Source organism: Tachyglossus aculeatus, chromosome 2, assembly GCF_015852505.1.
Source record: "Tachyglossus aculeatus isolate mTacAcu1 chromosome 2, mTacAcu1.pri, whole genome shotgun sequence".
Taxonomy (NCBI): Eukaryota; Metazoa; Chordata; class Mammalia; order Monotremata; family Tachyglossidae; genus Tachyglossus; species Tachyglossus aculeatus.
Window position 1 is genome coordinate 139,454,218 of NC_052067.1, and position 21,790 is coordinate 139,476,007.

The 21,790-nt window shown below is 50.8% G+C and overlaps 1 protein-coding gene across 2 annotated transcripts in view; it reads left to right on the top strand.

Annotated features, from left to right (window-relative positions):
- The window catches only part of ARRB1 (arrestin beta 1), a 62,106-nt gene extending 41,765 nt beyond the window's left edge, over positions 1–20,341 (top strand). Inside the window, exons 11-16 of one of the 2 annotated variants that reach the window (XM_038766883.1) lie at positions 581–718; positions 1,691–1,774; positions 2,399–2,422; positions 15,600–15,670; positions 16,513–16,564; positions 17,389–20,341. In XM_038766883.1, the coding sequence (XP_038622811.1) occupies positions 581–718; positions 1,691–1,774; positions 2,399–2,422; positions 15,600–15,670; positions 16,513–16,564; positions 17,389–17,503 (484 nt within the window). In that variant the 3' untranslated portion in view covers positions 17,504–20,341. The remainder of the gene's footprint in view (positions 1–580; positions 719–1,690; positions 1,775–2,398; positions 2,423–15,599; positions 15,671–16,512; positions 16,565–17,388) is intronic. The other variant, XM_038766891.1, reaches the window with a different exon arrangement.
- The last annotated feature ends 1,449 nt before the right edge of the window (positions 20,342–21,790 follow it).

Genomic DNA, 21,790 nt, shown 5'->3' on the forward strand with positions numbered 1-21,790 from the left:
TGGCTCTCTCTCCCCCATCTCCTTGGTCTCCCCAGGGTCACCCTGGATTCATTCATTCATTCAATTGTATTTATTGAGCGCTTACTGTATGCAGAGCACTGTACTAAGCACTTGGGAGAGTACAATATAACAATAAACAGATACTTTCCCTGCCCACAACGAGCTTACAGTCTAGAGGGGGAGACAGACATTAATATAAATAATAATAATAATGGCATTTATTAAGCGCTTACTCCCCCACCTTCCCACTCTCCTAGTGTGGTTCCCCCAAGAACTTGCCGGTCTGAATCAGGCCAGGCTCCACTTACCCTCCTGCTGGGGCCCCCTCTGCCACCTCCAACTGACCGGCACGGTGGGCATTCCGGAGCGGTCAACCAGAGGCCAGATCTGGACCTCCAGTGCCCGAGCGACTGGCCACAAAGTCACCGTGGCCAGCGGGGAGCCCTTTGACCCTGGAACAGGGTGGGGTTATCTGCTACAGGGGTGGTGGTGGCGAGGGAGACCCGGGATGGGCACAGACCCTGCCCTCAGGGCCCCATATCTGTGGTCCGTGCTGGACCTGGCCGCTCTCTGCCCCCAGCGACGTGGTGGCTCCGAGTTCAACATTTTGTAAGGTGTATACGCTGACCCCCTTCCTCGCCAACAACCGGGAGAAGCGAGGTCTGGCCCTGGATGGGAAACTCAAGCACGAGGACACGAACCTAGCTTCCAGCACCTTGTAAGTAGTAATAATGTTTCTTCATTCATTTATTCAGTCGTATTTATTGAGTGCTTACTGTGTGCAGAGCACTGTACTAAGCGCTTGGGAAGTACAAGATGGCAACATATAGAGACTGTCCCTACCCAACAACGGGCTCACAAGCGCTTACTGTCTGTGGAGCGCTGTACTGAGTGCTGGAAGGGAATGCACAGTTGGGAATTAGACGTGGTCCCTGGCCCTCGGGGGGCTCACAGTGTAATAGGCTCAGAACCCAGACTGAGCCCCCTTTTTCCTCTCCCCCTCCCCATCCCCCCCCACTTCCTTCCCCTCCCCGCATCACCTATATATATATTTGTACAGATTTATTATTCATTTATTTTACTTGTACATATTTGCTATTCTATTTATTTTGTTAAAGATGTGCATTTAGCATTAATTCTATTTATTCTGACGACTAGACACCTGTCCACATGTTTTGTTTTGTTGTCTGTCTCCCCCTTCTAGACTGTGAGCCCATTGTTGGGTAGGGACCGTCTCTATGTTGCCAACTTGTACTTCTCAAGCGCTTAGTACAGTGCTCTGCACACAGCAAGTGCTCAATAAATACGATTGAGTGAATAATAGGGCAGGAGCCTGGGCTGGGCCAGAAGGAGGGGTGGTGGGAGGACGAGCAGAAGGTGCCATCTTTGCCCCCAGGGGTTGGGGGCTGATGGTCAGTCTGGCTCACCCAGACCACCCGGACAGAAACAGGACTGCACCAAGAGTGAGGAGGAGGAGGCGACGGTGGCGATGGTGGATTGTGCCGGTGGGTTGGAAAGTGGGTGGGAGTGGCGGGGGCTAAGTCGGAGGAGGCTTCCTGGAGGAAGTGGCCTTGACCTGTGAGGTGCCCGAGGGCAAGGAGGGGGAGGGGGCTGGCAATGGGGCCAGAGCAGGCTGAAGCTTGGAGGTGGGAGGGCCCCTTCCCAATTCCCCCAATCCCTGTGCCCACAGGCTAAGAGATGGTGCCAACAAGGAGGTCCTGGGGATCATCGTGTCTTACAAGGTCAAGGTGAAGCTGGTAGTGTCTCGGGGCGGGTGAGTCCTGCTTCGGCCAGTCGATGTTGGAGCCTCCTTCCCCCTGCCGGACCCTCCTTGAGGGAGGGACCGCCTCCCCCAGGCCTCAGGAAACCCTGGTTCAGAACCCTCTCACTCATTCCATTGTCATTATTCAGCACCTACTGTGTGCAGAGCACTGGACTAAGTGCTCTCCCCACGGCGGCTTAGCACACCCAGCAATGGGGTCCTGAATCCAGGGAGGCCCAGCTGGCCGTGGGAGGGCTAGGGTTGGTGCCCGGGGGCCTGCCTCCCAGCCCCAGGCTCTCTCTTGGCCCTGAGGAATGGGGTGTCGGGGGGAGGTGGGGGGAGGTCATCAGGCCAAACACCCCAGAAATGACTTGTGCCAAGGGAGCAGGAGGGGCGGTGCCCCCAGGGAGGCTAGGGCAGGCTTAGGTCTGTGGAAAAGCCAGGTGCTGAGCTGATGACCTCCAACTCCAACCGGGGCCCCAGTTCTTCCCCTCCATCCAAACTAGTTCTGGCCCCGGGCAAGGAGGTGGGAGGGTCTCAGGCTGAGCCAACCCCTCCCCGGGCCTGGTGAATGTGCCTTATCCCCTTCTTCTCTCCTCTCTGCCTTCCGCTCTGACCCGCTCTGACCTCCGCCAGCCTCTTGGGAGATCTAGCCTCCAGGTACGCACCCAGGATCTATGTCTCCACCCCCGCCCTTGGGCAGATGGGGGTCGGAGCCATGTGGGGATCCCGAGCAGCAGCAGTGTTGAGGGGGATGGGAGTGGGCTGGGACGGGAGGCAGTGTCTTCAGTCACAGAGCAAGTCTGAAACCCTCAATTTAGGGTCTTCCCACCCCAGCAGGTCTGGTTGAAGGCCTGAGGTGAGGGGGATCTGGGAGTCATCCATACCACCCTGAAGGGAACAACGGCTACACTCCATAGCAGGTTACCCTAGGGCTCGGGTCCCTCTGCATCCCCGAACCTGCCCCGCCAAGCAGGTGGGGAGGAAGCGGGGAGGGAGGGTTGGGTGGAGTTTTCTGCTCTTTGGTACGGCAGCCCTGGTTTGGCCATTTCAGTTCCCCTCTGAGACAGGGCCCAGGCAGAAGGCAAGAGGCACAGCTGCCTGTGGCAGTGGCCGTGGGAGCAGATGACCCTCCGGATCATCGCTCGGGGTTGCTAGAGGGATGGGCAGGAGGGCCATCCAGGTGAGGAAGGCTTAAATGGCCTGAGTCTGGGCGTCCACCAGCATTGAGTCAGAGGAGGAGTGGGGTCTGCCCAGGGGGCCCAGGGAGACACTTCACACGCACACACACACACACACACACACACACAGAGACACACCAGCAAAACCATATAGGCACACATTCAAGCACCTGAGTGTCTATGTGTGTGAGTGGCCGTTCTTCATACTCAAAGAAGATGTCACTGAGGGTGAAGCAGCATGGCTTAGTGGGAAGACCATGGGCCTGGGAGTTGGAAGGACCTGAATTCTAATCCCGGCTGCACCACTTGTCGGCTGAGTGACCTTGGGCAAGTCACTTCTCTGTGCTTCAGTTACCTTGTCTGAAAAATGGGGATTAAGACTGTGAGCCCCATGTGGGACATGGACTTTGTCCAACTTGATTTTCTGGTAATCAATGATAACAATAATAATAATGACATTTATTAAGCGCTTACTATGTGCAAAGCACTGTTCTAAGCGCTGGGGAGGTTACAAGTTGATCACGTTGTCCCACTGGGGGCTCACAGTCTTAATCCCCATTTTACAGATGAGGTAACTGAGGCACAGAGAAGTTAAGTGACTTGCCCAAAGTCACACAGCTGACAATTGGTGGAGCAGGGATTTGAATCCATGACCTCCGACTCCAAAGCCCATGCTCTTTCCACTGAGCCACGCTGCTTCTTATCATCAATCAATCGTATTTGTTGAGGGTTTACTGTGTGCAAAGCGCTATACTAAGGGCTTGAGAAAGTATACTGTAATAGAGTTGATAGGCATGGTCCTTGCCTATAACAAGTTTACAGGCTAGAAGAGAAGACAGACATTCACATAAATAAATTATGGATATGTACATAAGTGCTGTAGGGCTCAGGGAGGGGTGAATAAAGGGTGCAAATCCAAGTTGAAGGGCAATGCAGAAGGGAGTGGGAGAAGAGGAATTGTGAATTTAGGGAAGAACTCTTGGAGGAGATGGGCCTTGACTAAGACTTAGAAGGTTGAGAGAGTGATCGTCTGTTGAATATAACAAGGAGGTTATTCTAGACCAGAGGTAGGTCATTAGCAAGTGCTTAGTACAGTGCCTGGCACATAATAAGTGCTTAACAAATGTCATTAAATAAAAAATCCACCTAGGAGGAATTGTGATCGAAAAGGCCATTGCAGGACCCAGAGTCCCAATGACATTGTCCACACAAAAATAGTCCTTGGTTCTGAGGTCTTGTTCTTTGTTTACAACCCCTGACACTATTTCTGCTTGGACCTCTTTGTCTCCCGATCCCGCTGAAGCTTCTGTGATGCATTATGCTGGTCTAACTGTGATAATTGAATTCCAATTTTCAGAGGCCCCCTGGCTTCCTGGAATGTGTGGTTGTCTGAGTCTTCATTTCATGGATTTTCAGAAATAATAACTGTGGTATATGTTAAGCAATGTGCCAAACACTGTGCTCGATCCAAGATGAAAAGGTTGGATAACAGCTCCTATCCCACATGGGGCTCACAGTGTAGTGGCAGGGAACACTGGTATTGCAAATAAGGAAACTGAGGCACAGAAAAGTGAAGTGACTTGCCCCAGGTCCTGTGAGTCCCAGGCCCATGGTCTTCTCACTGGGCCACGCTGCTTCTTATGTTGTAAGCTTGTCCTCTAGACTATAAGGTTATTGTAGGCTGGGGATGTGTGTGTTATATTGTTGTGTTGTACTCTTAATCATTCATTCAGTAGTATTTATTGAGTGCTTACTGGGTGCAGAGCATGGTACTAAGCGCTTGGAAAGCATAATTCAGCAATAAAGAGAGACAGTCTCCGCCCACAATGGGCTTACAGTCTGCAGGGGGAGACAGACATCAAAACAATAAACAGGCATCAATATAAATGAATAGAATTATAGATATATACATAAATACATAAGTGCTGTGGGGTGGGGAGTGGGCAAAGAGCAAAGGGAGCAAGTCGAGATGGTGTGGAAGGGAGGGGAAGCTGAGGAAAAGGGGGTTTAGTCTGGGAAGGCCTCTTGGAGGAGGTGCCTTCAATAGGGCTTTGAAGTGAGGAAGAGTGATTGTTTGGCAGATTTGAGGAGGGAGGGCGTTCCAGGCCAGAGATAGGACAACGAGCCAGGGGTCGAAGGTGGGACAGGTGAGAATGAGGCCCAGTGAGGAGGTTAGCGGCAGAGGAGTGGAGTATGTAGGCTGGACTGGAGAAAAAGAGAAGAAAAGTCCAGTAGGAGGGGGCAAGGTGATGGAGAGCTTTGAAGCCAAAATAGTGAGGAGTTTTTGTTTGATACGGAGGTTGATAGGCAACCGCTGGAGCACTTGGTACAGTGCTGTGCACATAATAGGTTCTCAGTACGTATGATTGATTGACTGATTTCCTCAGCCCACCTTGCCATAAAGTAGCTGTATGGGTAGCCTGCTGCCATCCCACTCTCCTCAGAGCTTCAGAGCTTGAAGGCTGACCTCATCCTAGACATCGTCGTTTGTGAGTCTGTTGTGAATCTAGTTCCTTAAGTGACTGACGGAACTCCTCAAGAAGTCACGTGATCACCAAGGAGTTTAGATAGCACAGTCAATCAATCGATCAATCAATCAGTGGTATTTATGGAGCACTCACTGTGTGAGTTCTAAGTCCTTGGGAGAGCAGTCTTAGACCGCACTGCTTGTAGATCACACTGCTGCTGCACTCTTGTTTGCCAAGTATGTACCTGATTTGATTTTCTCCTGCCTTATCTAACATTGCTTTGCATGCTTTTCCTTTTTACGGAACATGTTAAGCTCTCACTATGTGTCAAATGCTGTTCTAAGTGCTGGGGTAGATACTAGTTATTCAGGCTGGACACAGCCCCTGTCCTGCTTGGGGCTCACGACCTAAGTAGGAGGGAGAACAGATATTTAATCCCAATTTTACCATTGAGAAAGCTGAGGCACAAAGAAATTAGCAATAATAATAATAATAATGGTATTTATTAAGCGCTGACTATGTGCCAAGCACTGTTCTAATCACTGGGGTAAATACAAGATAATCTGGTTGTCCCAAGTAGGGCTCACAGTTTTAATCCCCATTTTACAGGTGAGGTAACAGAGGCACAGAGAAGTGAAGTGACTTGCCCAAAGTCACACAGCTGACAAGTGGCAGAGACAGGATTAGAACCAACAACCTCTGACTCCCAAGCCTGTGCTTTTTCCACTAAGCCACGCTGCTTCCTAATAATAATAATAATTTTGGTATTTGTTAAGCACTTACTATGTGCAAAGCACTGTTCTAAGCGCTGGGGGGATAGAAGGTGATCAGGTTGTCCCACGTGGGGCTCACAGTCTTAATCCCCATTTTACAGGTGAGGGAACTGAGGCACAGAGAAGTTAAGTGACTTGCCCAAAGTCACACAGCTGACAGTTGGCAGAGCTGGGATTTGAACCTGTGACCTCTGACTCCAAAGCCCGGGCTCTTCCACTGAGCCACGCTGCTCCTAAGTGATTTGCCCAAGGTCACACAGCAAGCAGTTGGCAGACTGGGATTAAAACCCACTTCCTCCGACTCCCAAATCCGTGTTCTTTCCACTAGACCAATCTGCTTCTTGGTAAGGGAGTTCTGTGAGAATATTTAGCACTGTGTCACCATTATTGATTTTTTGGTTGACCACAGGACTCTCATTCATTCATTCATTCAATCAATTGTATTTATCAAGCACTTACTGTGTGCAGAGCACTGTACTAAATGCTTTGGAGAGGACAGTGCAATAATAAACAGTGACATTCCCTGCCCACAATGAGATTATAACCTAGAGGAGGGGATACAGACATTAGTACAAATAAATAAAATGACAGATATGTACATAAGTGCTGTGGGGCTGGGATGGGGGAAGAGCAAAGGGAGCAAGTCAGGGTGATGCTGAAGGGAGTGGGAAATGAGGAAAAGTGGGACTTAGTCTGGGAAGACTTCTTGGAGGAGATGTGCCTTAAATAAGGCTTTGAAGAGGGGGAGAGTCATTGTGGGATTTGAGGAGGGAGGCCATTCATTCATTCATTCATTCATTCAATCATATTTATTGAGCACATTGTGTGCAGAGCACTGTACTAAGCACTTGGGAAGTACAGGCCAGAGGTAGGATGTGGACTAGGGGTCAGAGGTGAGACAGGTGAGATCGAGGCACGTTGAGGAGGTTAGCAAAATGTGCGGGCTGGGTTGTAGAAGGAGACAAGTGAGGTGAGGTAGGAGGTGGTGGAGGGCTTTAAAGCCAATAGTGAGGAGTTTTTGTTTGATGTGGAGGTAGATGGGCAACCACTGGAGTTTTTCGAGGAGTGGGGTGATGGGCCCTGAACGTTTTTGTAGGAAAATGATCCAGGCAGCAGAGTGAAGTATGGACTGGAGCAGATAGAGATAGGAGGCTGGAGGCAGCAAGGAAGCTGATGCATTAATCCAGGTGGAATAGGATGAGTGATTATATTAACATGGTAGCGGTTTGGATGGAGAGGAAAGGGCAGATTTTAGCTCTGTAGTGAAGGTGGGACTGACAGGATTTAACGATGGATTGAATATGAGGGTTGAATTAGAGAGAGAAGTCACGGATAACGCCAAGGTTATGGACTTGTGAGACAGGAAGGATGGTGGTGCCATCTACAGCGATGGGAAAGTCAGGGGGAGAACAGGGGGCTGGCTGACGCTTCACCTGGATTGTCCTTAGACATTTCATCAGCCCATGGCTGATTTGGGAAAGAGATTTACAGTCATTTTAAATTATTTTTGGGTGTGAGTCTCTAGGGTGCAGTGACTTGCATATCGCAGTTCTAGAGGGCCTGTTTCTAGGACTTTGGTTAATAATCAGTCAATCAATGGGATTTATCGAGCACTTGCTTTATGCCGAACACTGGGGACTAAGCACTCGGGAGCATACGATAAAACAGAGTTGGTAGACATGTTTCCCACCCACAACAATCTTACAATCTCCCCACTCTATTATTCCTCCTTTCAGTACTGTCTATACTTTAGCCCATACCCACTCTGTATTTTGAAACTCACCCCATCGCCACTCCATGGCCTAGTGGATAGAGCCTGGGCCTGGAAGAGAGTTACATCATCTGTAAAATGGGGATTAAGACTGTAAGCCCCATGTGGGATAGGTACTGTGTCCAACCTGATTAGCTTGGCTCTACCCCAGTGCTTGATGCATAGTAAGTGCTTAATAAATACCAATAGTAGTACTATTATTATTGCATAGCCTTATACTCTGCAGCTTTCCCTCTCAATCCCAATGCTTATCAATTAGTCGATCAATCAGTGGTATTTATTGAGCGCTTAGTGTGGGTAGAGCACTGCTTGGGAAAGTATAATAGAGCAGAGTTGATAGGTTCCCTGCCTATAAGGAGCTTGCAGACTAGAAGGGGAGACAAACATTAAAATAAATTACAGATATGGACTTGAGTGCTATGGGACTGAGGATAAAGTAACTATCAAGTGCTTAAGGGTACAGAGCCAAATGCATAAGACATGCAGGAGGGAGAGGGGAGTAGGGGAAAACAGAAGAAATGCTCAAAGGCTGTTGAGTTGAAAGAGTTTTCCAGAGGCTTATTTTTGTTGCTTCTCCCAGCATGGCTGCTAATGCTCTGCACATAGTAAAGGGCTCAGTAAATATCACTGATTGATATTTAGACTGTCCCTTTTACAGTGAGCCCACTGTTGGGTAGGGACTGTCTCTATGTGTTGCCAACTTGTACTTCCCAAGCGCTTAGTACAGTGCTCTGCACACAGTAAGCACTCAATAAATACGATTGATTGATTGATTGATCAATCCCCACTTTGCCTCAGTGGCAATGGGGAATGGATCCCGGCTCCGCCAATTGCCAGCTGTGTGACTTTGTGCAAGTCACTTAACTTCTCTGTGCCTCAGTTACCTATCTGTAAAATGGAGATTGACTGTGAGCACCCCGTGTGACAACCTCATCACCTTGTAACCTCCCCAGCGCTTAGAACAGTGCTTTGCACATAGTAAGCGCTTAATAAATGCTATTATTATTATTATTATTATTATTAATATTATTATTATTATTATCGAAGAGGTCTCCCTCAGCTCTGATCCGGCCAGTTGTGCTGTTGCAAAGCAGCCTCCGAATCTTAATGAATTTTTCAGGGCAGCCAAACATGCTAGATAATTCCCAGAGCCCAGATCGACTGAGGGTGTCGAGTGCTTTCTGAAGGATTGTAAAAACCACTTAGTGGTTTTGATGCTGTTCCCTGCGCTCGGCCCATACCAGATGCCCAGCAAGAATCAGGTTCATCGGCCCGTCTTGTGCCTGGAAGTCATTCATTCATTTATTCAGTCATATTTATTGAGCGCTTACTGTGTGCAGAGCACTGTACTAAGCACTTGGGAGAGTACAATACAATGGACACATTCCCTGCCCACAACGAGCTTACGCACTAGAGTATCCCAGCTGGGAGCAGTTGGTTAATGACGTTCTTTATCAGCGTGGCTCAGTGGAAAGAGCATGGGCTTGGAAGTCAGAGGTCATGGGTTCTAATCCCGGTTCCACCGCTTGTCAGCTGTGTGACTTTGGGCAAGTCATTTCACTTCTCTGTGCCTCAGAGACCTCATCTGTAAAATGGGGATTAAGACTGTGAGCCCCGCGTGGGACAACCTGATCACCTTCCCCCCCACCCTGTGCTTAGAACAGTGCTTGCCACATAATAACAAATGCCATCATCATTATTATTATTATTTATCAGTCCAGTAGGACTCTGCCTGGGCTCTTACCAGCAATGGACAGCGACAAGGAGCCTTGATAACTGCCAACCTTCAACCTTTCACCTTTCTGTGTGGCCTAGTGGGTAACGCCCAGGCTTGGGAGTCAAAGGACCTGGGTTCTAATTCCGGCTCCACTACCTGTCTGCTGTGTGACCTTGGACAAGTCGCTTATTGTCTCTGTGCCTCAGTTACCGCATCTGTAAAAATGGAAATTAAGACTGTGAGCCCCATGTGGAATAGGGACTGTGTCCAAACCTTGTACCTACCCTAGGGCTTAGTACAGTGCCTGGCACAATGTAAGTCCTTAACAAATCCCACAATTATTATTATTATCATTTTTGAATGGCATTTATTAAGTGCTTACTATGTGCAAAGCACTGTTCTAAGCGCTGGGGAGGTTACAAGGCGATCAGGTTGTTCCACTTGGGGTTCACAGTCTTCATCCCCATTTTACAGATGAGGGAACGTTATGTGACTTGCCCACAGAGACATTATGTGACTTGCCCAAAGTCACACAGCTGACAAGTGGCGAAGCCGGGATTTGAACCCATGACCTCTGACTCCAAAGCCTGTGCTCTTTCCAATGAGCCATGCTGCTTCTCCATAATTATTTTTATTGAACATGGTGATGATGGTGGCGTCTTTGAGATCCCGTAGCATCTCCTGAGTTCTATTTGCTGAAGCAAGGTTCCTTCAGGGACTAAGTCGGTTGGCCCCTCCATGTTTGTAGATCTCAGCAGGTCAGCCATTAGATCCTGATGCCTTCCCATTTTTTCATGGGATTGACAACTATGGTGACTTCTTCAACAGACAGGAGAAATGTGGCTTGCATTATTGGAAGGTTTGCTACTTTTTGAAGAGCCTCATCTTTTACAGTTGGAGGATCATTGAGGAGAGCTTTGAAATATTCCTGCTGTTCCTTCGGGACTCCCCACCTTGTCTTTGATAATAATTGTGGTATTTTTTAATAATAATAATAATAATGATGGCATTTATTAAGTGCTTACTATGTGCAAAGCACTGTTCTAAGCACTGGGGAGTTTACAAGGTGATCAAGTTGTCCCACGTTGGGCTCACAGTCTTAATCCCCATTTTACAGATGAGGCAACTGAGGCACAGAGAAGTGAAGTGACTTGCCCAAAGTCACACAGCTGACAAGTGGCAGAGCCAGGATTTGAACTGATGTACCTAACTATGTGCCAAACGCTGTACTAAGCGCTGGGATAGATACAAGGTAAAAAGGTTGGACACAATCCTCTATCAATCAGTCATATTTATTAAGCACTTACTGTGTGTAGAGTACTGTACTAAATGCTTGGGAGAGGACAATATAACAGTACAACAGACACATTCCCTGCTCACAATGAGCTAACAGTTTAAAGGGGGAGACAGACATTAATATAAAAAATTAATTACGGATGTGTACATAAGTGCTCTGAGGCTGGGAGGAGGGATGAATAAAGGAAGCAAGTCAGAGTGACACAGCGGGGAATGGAAGAAAACGGAAAAGAGGGCTTAGGCTCCTCTCGGAGGAGATTCATTCATTCAATTCAATTGTATTTATTGAGTGCTTACTGTGTGCAGAGCACTGTACTAAGTGCTTGGTAAATACAAGTTGACAACATATAGAGACAGTCCCTACCCAACAACAGGCTTACAGTCTAGAAGGGGGAGACAGACAGCAAAACAAAACATGTGGACGGTTGTTAAGTCATCAGAATAAATAGAAATAAAGCTAGATGCACATCATTAACAAAATAAATAGAATAGCAAATATGTACAAGTAAAATGAATAGAGTAATAAATCAGTACAAACATATATGCAGGTGCCGTGGGGAGGGGAAGGAGGTAGGGCGGGGTGGATGGGGAGAAGGAGAGGAAACAGGGGGCTCAGTCTGGGAAGGCCTCCTGGAGGAGGTGAGCTCTCAGTAGGGCTTTGAAGGGAGGAAGAGAGCTAGCTTGGTGGGTGTGCAGAGGGAGGGCATTCCAGGCCAGGGGGAGGACGTGGGCCGGGGGTCGACGGCGGAACAGGCGAGAACGAGATACAGTGAGATGTGCCTTCAATAAGAGTGTCTGTCAGATTCAAAGAGGGAGAGTCTTCCAGATCAGAGGCAGGACGTGAGCGAGAGGTTGGTGGTGAGGTAGATGAGATCTAGGTACAGTGAGAACGTTGGCATTAGATGAGCAAAGTATGCCTACTGGGTTGTAATAGGAGAGTAGTGAGGTCAGATAAAAGGGGGCAAGGTGGTTGAGTGCATTAAAGCCGATGGTAAGAAGTTTCTGTTTGACGCAGAAGTGGATAGGCAACCACTGGAGGTTTTTGCAGAGCAGGGAAACACAGACTGAACGTTTCTGTAGAAAAGTGATCGGAGCAGCAGAGTGAAGTATGGACTGGAGAGGGGAGAAACAGGGAGAGAGAGGCAGGGAGATCACCAAAGAAGCAGATACAGCAAGCTTCTACACTGTACACTTGTTATGGGCAGGGAATGTGTCTGCCAACTCTTATTGTACTGTCCTGCATGCTTAGTACATAGCGCTCAATAAATGCCATTAATCGAATCCCTGTCCCACATGGGGCTTACAGTCTAAGGGGAAGAAAGAACAGATATTGAATCCTCATTTTACAGGTGAGGAAACTGAGGTCCAGAGAAGTGAAGTGGTTTGCCCAAGGTCATGCAGTGGCAGTGGCGGAATCAGAATTAGAACCCAGGTCCTCTGACTGTCAGGCCCATTAGGACACACTGCTTCACTCCTCTTAGATGATGCTAGACTTGTCTCAGCTCTTCAGGGGTACCTCTGTATTCATTCATTCTGGCATTCCAGGCCAGAGTTAGGACGTGGACCAGGGTCGATGGTCGGAAAGGTGAGAATGAGGCACAGTGAGAAGGTTAGAACCAGAGGAGTGGAGGGTGCGGGCTGGGATGAAGAAGGAGAGAAGGGAGGGGAGGTAGAAGGGGGCAAGGTGATGGAGAGCTTTGAAGCCAATAGTGAGGGGTTTTTGCTTGATACAGAGGTTGATAGGCAACCACTGGAGATTTTTGACAAAGGGGTGACATGCCCAGAACGTTTCTGTAAAAAGATAATCCGGGTAGCAGAGTGAAGTATAGACTAAAGTGGGGAAAGACAGGAGGTTGGAAGGTCAGAAAAGATGCCGATGCAGTAATCTAGGTGGGAGAGGATGAGTGATTGTACTAACGTGATAGTGGTTTGGATGGAGAGGAAAGGGGGGGATCTTGGCGATGTTGTGAAGGTGAGACCGTCAGGCTTTGGTGACGGATTGGATATGTGGAGTGAATGAGAGAGGAAGACACCAAGGTTGTGGGCTTGTGAGACGGGAAGGATGGTAGTGCCGTCCACAGTGATGGGAAAGTCAGGGAGAGGACAGGGCTTAGGAGGGAAGATAAGGGGCTCTGTCTTGGACACGTTGAGTTTTAGGTGGTGGGAGAACATCCAGGTGGAGGTGTCCTGAAGTCAGGAGGAGATACGAGCCTGGAGGGAGGGAAAGGGAACAGGGGAGGAGATAGGGATTTGCGTATCGTCCGTGTAGAGATGATAGTTGAAGCCATGGGAGCGAATGAGTTCACCAAGGGAGTGAGTGTAGATGGAGAACAGAAGGGGACCAAGAACTGACCCTTGAGGAACCCCTACAGTAAGGGGATGGGAGGGGGAGGAGGAGCCTGCAAAGGAGCCTGAGAATGAATGGCTGGAGAGATAAGAGGAGAACCAGAAGAGTTCATGTAGCATGTACAGGGCCAAATGATGTCCTTATTTCAGGGCGGTTTCAGGTAGCCCACATAACCCTGAATCTCCACCATTTCTGGCCCCATTCTCCCCCGTCAGAAATATTCCTTAACTTGATATGAATGTCTGGATACAGATTTCTGTAAGCCTCACCCTATGATCCTGGGGGCCGCAAGGTGCTGTTGATGCAGTCTCCTCACCGAGAGAAGACTACTTATTATTTTTATTTATGGTTTTTATTTAATGGTATTTGTTGAGCGCTTACTAGGTGGCAGGCATTTTACTAAGCTCTGTGGTAGATACAAGCTAATCAGGTTAAATGCAGTCTGTGTCCTACCTGGGGCTCACAGTCTCAACCCCATTTTACAGATGAGGTAAGTGAGACACAGAGGAATGAAGTGAATTGCTCAAGGCCACACAGCAGACAAGTAGCAGAGCCGGGATTAGAACCCAGGTCCCTTGATTCCCAGGCCTCTGCTCTTTCCACAAGGCCGCTTCGTTTATCTCCGAGACCTTTGCGATGAACCAGTCTTGGTGACCTCTCTTGGCCTTATCCAGTCTTGCTAGCTTCCATGGGAGACAGCCTCACGGTCAGTCCATCAGCTGTGTTTATTGAGCGCTTACTGTGTGCAGAGCACTGTAGTAAGCGCTTAAGAGAGTACAATATAATAATAAAAGACACATTCCCTGCCCACAACAAGCTTGCGGTAGAGAGGACCCTAAGCTCGTCGCAGAGAAATGCCCACTCAGTGTTTATGGTAAGGGGTTGTGGTTTGAGTCTCCTGCCTGCACAGGACAGCTTTGATGGAGAACCAGCATGGCTTAGTGGAAAGACACGGGTTTGGGAGTTAGAGGTCATAGGTTCTAATCCTGGCTCTGCCACTTGTCAGCTGTGCGACTTTGGGCAAGTCACTTAACTCCTCTGTGCCTCAGTGACCTCATCAGTAAAATGGGGATTAAGACTGTGAGCCCCACATGGGACAGTCTGATTACCTTATATCCACCCCGGCACTTAGAACAGTGCTTGGCACATAGTAAGCGCTTAACTAATACCAAATTATTATTATTATTATTATTAAATACCATAACTATTATACTACTACAGAGTTCCTCGTGGGTGCTGTCATTCTCCAGGGGCTTAAAACTAGCTGTCTGGGGGGTTTAAAAGTCATTTTCAGTGCAGTGGTTGAAATGGTCAGTGTGAACTTAGTAACTTTCAAAAGGTGATCTGGCCAAAATTACACCCATGCCTGGCTGCTGCCGTAGATCTATCGCTGGTGGCTTTCTGCATACAAATGCACACCCACATAATGCACAATGAGACGCCTACACAACGTCCCACGTTCCTGGACACATATGTGTGCAAGATGTTAATGATAATAATAATAATGTTATTTGTTAAGCGCTTACTTACAGTGCCAAGCACTGTTCTAAGCACTAGGAATAGATACAATAGGATAGATACTAGAATAGATAAAGAGAAGCAGCGTGGCTCAGTGGAAAGGGCCCGGGCTTGGGAGTTAGAGGTCATGGGTTCAAATCCCAGCTCCGTCGCTTGTCAGCTGTGTGACTTTGGGCAAGTCACTTAACTTCTCTGGGCCTCAGTTACCTCATCTGTAAAATGGGGATTAAGACTGTGAGCCCCACCTGGGACAACCTGATCACCTTGTATCCTCCCCAGCACTTAGAACAGTGCTTTGCACATAGTAAGCGCTTAACAAATACCAAAATTATTATTATCATTACAAGGTAATCAGGTTGGACGAAGTCTTTAATCCCATTTGGGGCTCACCGTTTTAATCCCCGTTTTACAACTGAGATAACTGAGGTGCAGAGAAGTGAAGGGACTTGCTTAAGGTCCACACAGCAGGTAAGTGTGGTGGAGCCGGGATTAGAATCCGTGACCTGCTGACTCCCGTGCTCTATCCACTAGGCCACGCTGCTTCTCGACATCCAAACACACACACACACACACACACACACACACACACACACACACACACACACACACGCACTCATGCATGCACTGACACACACAGCTGGGACCAGGCTTACCTGAGCTGTGGACCACAATGGGGGAGGGGATGACCCCTGTGTGGAGCCATGGTGGGGCCGGGGCCAGCGGGTTGCAGGCCACCACCGGCATGACTAGATCTGGTCCGTTTCAGCGACGTGGCCGTGGAGCTGCCTTTCACTCTGATGCACCCCAAACCGAAGGAGGAACTGCTTCACCAGGGCGGTAAGACTGACCGCCACTCTCCTCTCATCACCCTCCCTTGCCCCCATCAGGGGACCCTCCCGGGGGATGGGAGGTCGGGATAGAGAGGGGCGTGAACCCCCATTCCTCTGAAGAGCTGGTTGTCCTTCTCCCTCCCCTCCCTGGGCCCAGGCCACCCTACTTGGGGTGGATGATAATAATAATTGTGGTATTTGTTAAACACTTACTGCGTGGCAAGCACTGCTCTAGGCACTGGGGTAGATACAAGGTAATCAGGTTGGACACAGTCCCTATCCCATGTGGGGCTCACAGTCTCAATCCCCGTTTTATAGATAACTGTGAGCCCGCTGTTGGATAGGGACCGTCTCTATATGTTGCCAACTTGTACTTCCCAAGAGCTTAATACAGTGCTCGGCACACAGTAAGTGCTCAATAAATATGATTGAATAATGAATGAATAACTGAGGCTCAGAGAAGTGAAGGTCACCCAGTAGACAAGTGGCAGAGCTGGGATTAGAACCCACGTCCACTAACTCCCAAGCCCTGGCTCTTGCCACTAAGCCATGCTAGGCCAAGTAGCCACGGGGTGCTGGGTGGCCAGAACGACGTTCGCAGGGCCTGACTTGGGTCGTCCCCTTCCTGATGACCGAAAAAGCCGTGGCCAAACTTTATCTTGTCGGCCACTTTCAGACTTTGGCCATCCTGGGCGGGATGCGGGCTGAACCACCCAGGCCCTCCTGAAATAGGTGCCCTCCAAGTTCAAGTGCCCACCCCAGGGCCCAGGCCCTTGTCAGTGTGGTGACCAGGTTCACGGCCCGTGCCCGCCCCCGGGCCAAGGAACAAACACCCTTTCCTGTGTTCAGTTCCAGAGCACGAGACTCCAATTGACACCAACCTCATAGAGCTGGACACCAAGTAAGTGCTGGCCGGGACCAGGGGGGTAGGGGGGCATGCTCACCGATGCCACCACACTGCTCATGGGTCAGGTCAGAGGTCAACCCCATAGCCCATCTAGCCCAGGCCCTGTCTCTCCCTTCTGCATCTTCTGGGCACTTGGATCTGTGACCTTTGGGCATTTGCTATTCACCCCACCCCCACAGCACTTATGTACAGATCTTTAAATTATAATCATATCATTATATTGTATAAATAATATTTATATATTTATTTTATATTTGTATATTGTACATTTTATAAATATATTTAATTTTTATTTATATTATATATAATATTTATAATTATAATTATAAATGATTTAATGTCTGGCTCCCCTTCGAGACTGTAAGCTTGTAACGGGCAGGGAACACATCTGCTAATTCTGTCTTACTCTCCCAAGCACTTAGCCGAGTGCCCTGCCCATAGCAAGCGCTCAATAAATACCACTGATTGATTGAAGAAGGGTGTCATGGCGGCTCTCCTGGACACCCATCCTCACGGCTAGCGACAGAACTAGCAGTGTCCCTTTGATGTCTTCTCAATCAATTGACGATATTTATTGAGGGCTGACTATGAGCAGAGAGCATTGTACTGAGCGCTTGGGAGAGTACAGCAGAGTTGGCCAACATGTTCCCTGCCCACGATGAGCTTACGGTCTCCTGAACCTCCGGGCCATAGATGTGTCCAGCTCCCTTCAACACAGCCCCCCGCCACCAGCCCCGCTCCCCCATCTCCCTTCCCGTTCCCGACCCCAGGCCGGCCATCTGGGCCATCCTGACGGGCCCCTGCTTGGGTCTCTCCAGCGACGACGACATCGTATTCGAGGATTTCGCCAGGCAGAGACTGAAGGGGATGAAAGATGACAAGGAGGAGGAGGAGGAGGGAGGCACCGACTCTCCGCAGCTCAATGACAGATAAACGCTCCCCGCCCCCTGCCCCTGGCAGTAACGTGTCCGCGGCCATCCGTCGTGTTTATGTTTCTGTCTGGGGTCTTTGGGGTGCATCCTCACTGTTCCTCTGTGCTCCCACCCCCACCCTCCCCACCCTGTCCCAGGAAGTCCCACTCCCCCTCAGCCCATGGCGCAAAGGAAGTTTCAGGAAAACGCCCCTCATGCTACCCCCTCTCAGACTCCTGGACCAGATCCCTGCCCCCTCCCCACGTCGGACACTGTTGAGGCCCTCCTCTCAACCCTCTCCCCCCCACAGTGGGGTAAAAAGCCACGGCGCCCCACCTCAGACCCGAGGAGTGAAACCCCCTGCAGCCTGGGAAGTTGGGTGGGGAGTGGGGCACCTTGAATTCTGGATGAACCCCCTCCACTGTCCACGTTGCCTTTGCAGACCCCACAGTGTGCTCACGTGCACCACCCTCCCACATCTCCCCCCACCCCACCCGCAGTGGCCTTGCAGGTTAGCTCTAACCCAGCCCAAGCAAGAGCCTGCAGCCCCACCCCCCCAAACTGGGCTGGACTCTAGCCTGGAATAATTCAATATTCTGTCCCGGATCTTGATCGCATTGGTCCTGACTTAGCCCCCGGGGTGGGAGGCAGAGACCTTTCAGGCCCCAAGACCCCCCACCCAGATCCTTTCCAATCTAGTTTGGGAGGGAAATTTAACTCCATTCCAGCCCTGGGATGAGGGCGGGGGTGGCAACTACGCATATACATGTGGACTTGGGTTCCGCATGGGGGGAAATGTAGGGGTCCGGTCATGGAAAAGAGGAGGAATATTTCAACAGGTAATGTCCTTCTTGAGACATCGGGAACTGCTAGATTCCCCGCGGAGTCAAGCGCCGGCTTGGTCACCTCCCCCCAGCTGCTCAAGGCTGCTCTGGACCCGGCCACCAGCCCCAAAACACTCGCAGCCCAGCCACTTGCCTTCGGCCACCAACCCCCAGCCTTTCTGGGCCTAGCCGCCTGCCCACATCGCTTTGGGCCTGGTCCTATACCCCCGACCGGCCTAGGGCCCGGCCACCTGTCCTTGGCCACACTGGGGCCAGCCCCCTGCCTCTGGCCCCTTTGGACCCAGCCACCTGCCCCTGGCTGGTCTGAAGTCCAGCCATTTGCCCCAACCTGGGCTAGTGGGGGTGCCGGAAGGCGGAGTGCAGCCCCATCCCGAGTAGTTCCGGCACACCATTCCATTTTACCCAAAGTGCTGCAGACTTGGGGCAGGGAAGGCTCAAGGGGATGGCAGAGAAGGGGAAGCAGGGCAGCCCACCAGGGGTTGGGCCCAGATACCCAGCAAGTCGGCAGGAGGAGGGGCGGGACTTACCTTTAAGGGAAGGGCCGGGGGAGTCTTCACGTTCAGGAGCTTCTCCTGTGAGGGAAATTTCTTGGAGGCTCAGAGGCCTTTGGATCAGGATGGGGCGTGGGATCACCCCACTTTGTGGGGGGTTGGGGAGAGGAGGGCCTGGCCAGGATCAGCCTGGGGAGCGGGGTCACACCTTCTCCCAGGGTGGTGGCCAGAGGCGATGAAGACAGCATTGAGAGACCCCAAGATGGATCACTCAGACTTCTACCATTTGCCTACCCTGGAAGAAAATGGGTTTGGTTGTCCAAAAGAGCAGGTCGGGTGTTGAGATTTAGGACATCCTTTAGGTTCCGGTCAGCCCACGATGGGAACAGAGCACCCCGGTGAGGGACAGAGGGAGGAGGGAGACCTTAGACCAGTCAGGTTGGGTGGGTTTGGGACCCCGCCCTGGGGGTGCCTGCCCAAGCATGAGTAGGGAGGCGGAAATTTCCAAGATGTGGGATTTCTTGCCTCCTACGGTCCGTGGAGGGATGTCTGCCCCTGGCAGGGTGGGGGTGAGGGTAGCCCTGTAGATAAGGAGGCCAGTCACGTGTTCTTCCATCTTCTCCAAAGCTTAACTTTTGATCTAGCCGGGTCAGGTAGGGCAGCAGGCCTTCCACCAGAGTCACATATGACTCTCATTGGGTCCAGCAGGGCCGATGAGGAAAAGCCACCAAATTCAACAGGACACTGGGGACTGCCCCCGAGTACCTGTCGGGGGCTTGGGCTGGATGGGGATCGGCTGTGTCCCCGCTTCTGCACCTCATAGGGGGGTCCTTCCCGCTCCAGCACAGCGGCTCTGTCCAGGCGAGGAATTTGGGGTTTTGCCGGCGCGGACACCCAGGTCCCAGTTTCCTCAGGGAAGCTGGCTGGCTAGAGTTGAGTTCTGGGGAAATTGGTTCCACCTGAGGTGGAGAGATTGAGCCTGGGGCCTGGAGAAGGAAAGTGTCAGCACTACATGACTTGGGGTCTTCTCAGCCCTCCCAGAAGAGCTTACGTCTGTCCGCTGACTTGGGGGAGAAAGGCTGGGAGTCCAACCCACCCGGCTGAAGGGTAACAACATCTTCGCCCACTGTGGGGGCCCAAGAGTGGGAACAGGCCTGAGTACACCCAGCAGCCCCGCACCTTCCTGCCTCATCCCACCTACTCCCACCCACTCAGACGCAAAATAAACACAGCCCCAGTGGATTTGCTCGTTGGGAAAACGCGGTTTATCCGGCCCCAGCGTGGGGAGACTCCGGGGCCAGCCAGTGGCCCGACGTCCATTATGGAATGAGCATCCTGCCAGGCCTCCTCGAAGCCATGCTGACTGGCGCCGAGGGCTAGTGGATGAGCCTCCAGCTGCCTGGCCAGGGTCTGCCAGGGAGGGGCATTGTGGCCTACTGGGTGCCACGCCGCTTGCCCTTGTCTCCGCTGCGCTGTGCCGCCTACCCCGTGTTTCTGTCCAATAAATTATTCGAGTTCGTTCCATCCGAGTTGGGTCCCTTGGTATTTCTGGAGCCTACTGGCTTAGTCTCTTCTTTCCAGGCCCGAGGGAAGGGAGTCTGGCTCTGAGCCTCCCAATCCCCACCCTCCAGTACGCTCTGGGGAATCGAACTAGGGAGGCCCTCCTGGGCTCGCTCCCCGTGGTTCGGAATGGACCACCCAAACCCTCTCGCCTGCCTCTCCAGCGTGAAGTCACCGGCCCAGCTCGTTTCCCACCCTGGCGGGGCTGGGGCTGCTTAGGGGGTCTGTCCGCCCTGAGGTCTGCCTCCCCTAGACCCTGTTGAGACCCTCAAGGCTTTGAACTAGTCTTTGGCCACCCTGGCTAAGTTCTTCCGGCCCTCCCCTGTATCCAGCGTGCAGGGCTGTGGCAGGACTCCTTCTCCTCAGCCTTCTTGAGCACGAGTTGGTAGGACTCGGGGCAGGCATGACCATCCTGAAATGGACAGCAGGGTGGGCAGAGTCCCATTGGCAGGCAGGGAGGGCCTGTGCCCGTGGGGACTAGGCGGTGTGATTTGTGGTTTCTGCTAGCAGGGGGTGGGTGGCACAAATCTCGCCCGAATCCATCGTCCTCAGGCCCGGGTCAGACCAAGCGTGCTACGTGCATGCGGCAGGTAATAATTCTAATAATAATTGTGGTATTTGTCAAGAGCAGCAGGGTTTAGTGGCTACAGTATGGGCCCGGGAATCTAAAGGTCATGGCTTCTAATCCCGGTCCTGCCACTCGTCTGCTTTGTGACCTTGGGCAAATCACTTCCCTTCTTTAGGCCTTAGTTACCTCATCTGGAAAATGGGGATGGAGACTCTGAGCCCCCCATGGGTCAGGGACAGTGTCCAACCCGATTTGCTTGTATTCACCCCAGTGCTTAGTACAGTGCTTTTGCGTATAGTAAGCGCTTAACAAATACCATCATTATTATTACGAGTCAGGCACTGTACTAAGCACTGGGGTAGATGTGATATAATTGGGTAGGACACAGTCCCTGTCCTGCATGGGACTCATAGATCCCCATTTTAGAGATTAGGAAACTGAGGCCCAGAGAAGTGAAGTGACTTACTACTACTACTACTAATTATTATTATGGTATTTGTTAAGTGCTTACTATGTGCCAGACACTGTACAAAGCGTTGGGGTGGATACAAGCAAATCGGGTTGGACAGAGTCCCTGTCCCACGTGGGGCTCACAGTCTCAATCCCTATTTTACAGACTTGCCCAAGGCCACCCAGCAGACAAGTGCACAGCAAGCACTCAATAAATCAGATTGAGTGAATGAAGTGGCCGAGTCGGAATTAGAACCCAAGTCCTCTCAGCTTCTCAGCACATGTGGTTCATTCGCCGACGACTATGAGTGCTGTGCCTGTGCAGGCGACGTAGAGAAACTAGGTTGTTTAGGATGTGTGTCTTTTCCACTGATTCTGGGGCGACGGTAGGGAGG